This window comes from Chaetura pelagica, unplaced genomic scaffold (assembly GCF_000747805.2).
Source record: "Chaetura pelagica isolate M959 unplaced genomic scaffold, ChaPel_1.0 scaffold131, whole genome shotgun sequence".
Lineage (NCBI taxonomy): Eukaryota > Metazoa > Chordata > Aves > Apodiformes > Apodidae > Chaetura > Chaetura pelagica.
In genome coordinates, this window is record NW_009951956.1 from 41,089 (window position 1) to 41,765 (window position 677).

Consider the following 677-nt stretch of genomic DNA (forward strand, 5'->3'; position numbering starts at 1 on the left):
GTTGGATGGGGCTTGGAGCAGCCTGGGCTGCTGGGAGGTGTCCCTGCCCGTGCAGGGGGGCACTGGGTGGGCTTTGAGGTCCCTCCCAACTAAAACATTCCACAGTTCTATGATTCTATGATTTTGGTTGGAAAAGATCTCTAAGATCATCCAGTCCAACCATGAACCAAACCCCACCAAGGCCACCAGACCTGGTCCCAAAGTGCCACAGCCACATGTCCTTTGAGCCTCCCCCAGGGATGGGGACTCCCCCCCTGCCCTGGGCAGCCTGGGCCAGGCCCTGCCAACCCTTGCCAGGCAGGAATTGTTCCCCAGATCCAACCTCAACCTCCCCTGGCACAACTTGAGGCCGTTCCCTCTTGTCCTGTCCCTTGTTCCTGGGGAGCAGAGCCCGACCCCCCTGGCTCCAACCTCCTCTCAGCAGCTGCAGAGCCAGCAGGTCTCCGCTCATCTTGAAACCAGTCAATCCCAGTTAACTTTCCCCATTCTCTCTCTCTCCCAGGAGCAGTCCCGTGGTCCGTATCAAAGAAGAACCCCCCAGCCCCACCCGCAGCCCCCAGGTAGAGGAGACCAGCCCAGGGAACCCTCCTGCTGCTGAGACCCCTCTGTCCCCCTCCACCTTCATTGACTCCATCCTGCAGCAGAACAAGCCCGGCGCCAACAGCTCCTCCCAGCCC

The 677-nt window shown here is 60.6% G+C and overlaps 1 protein-coding gene across 1 annotated transcript in view; it reads left to right on the forward strand.

The window, feature by feature from the left end:
• The window catches only part of LOC104390074 (heat shock factor protein 1-like), a 55,419-nt gene that overhangs the window by 40,402 nt on the left and 14,340 nt on the right, over positions 1–677 (forward strand). Inside the window, exon 6 of the mRNA XM_009999168.1 lies at positions 503–649. Coding sequence (XP_009997470.1) covers positions 503–649 — 147 coding nt within the window. The remainder of the gene's footprint in view (positions 1–502; positions 650–677) is intronic.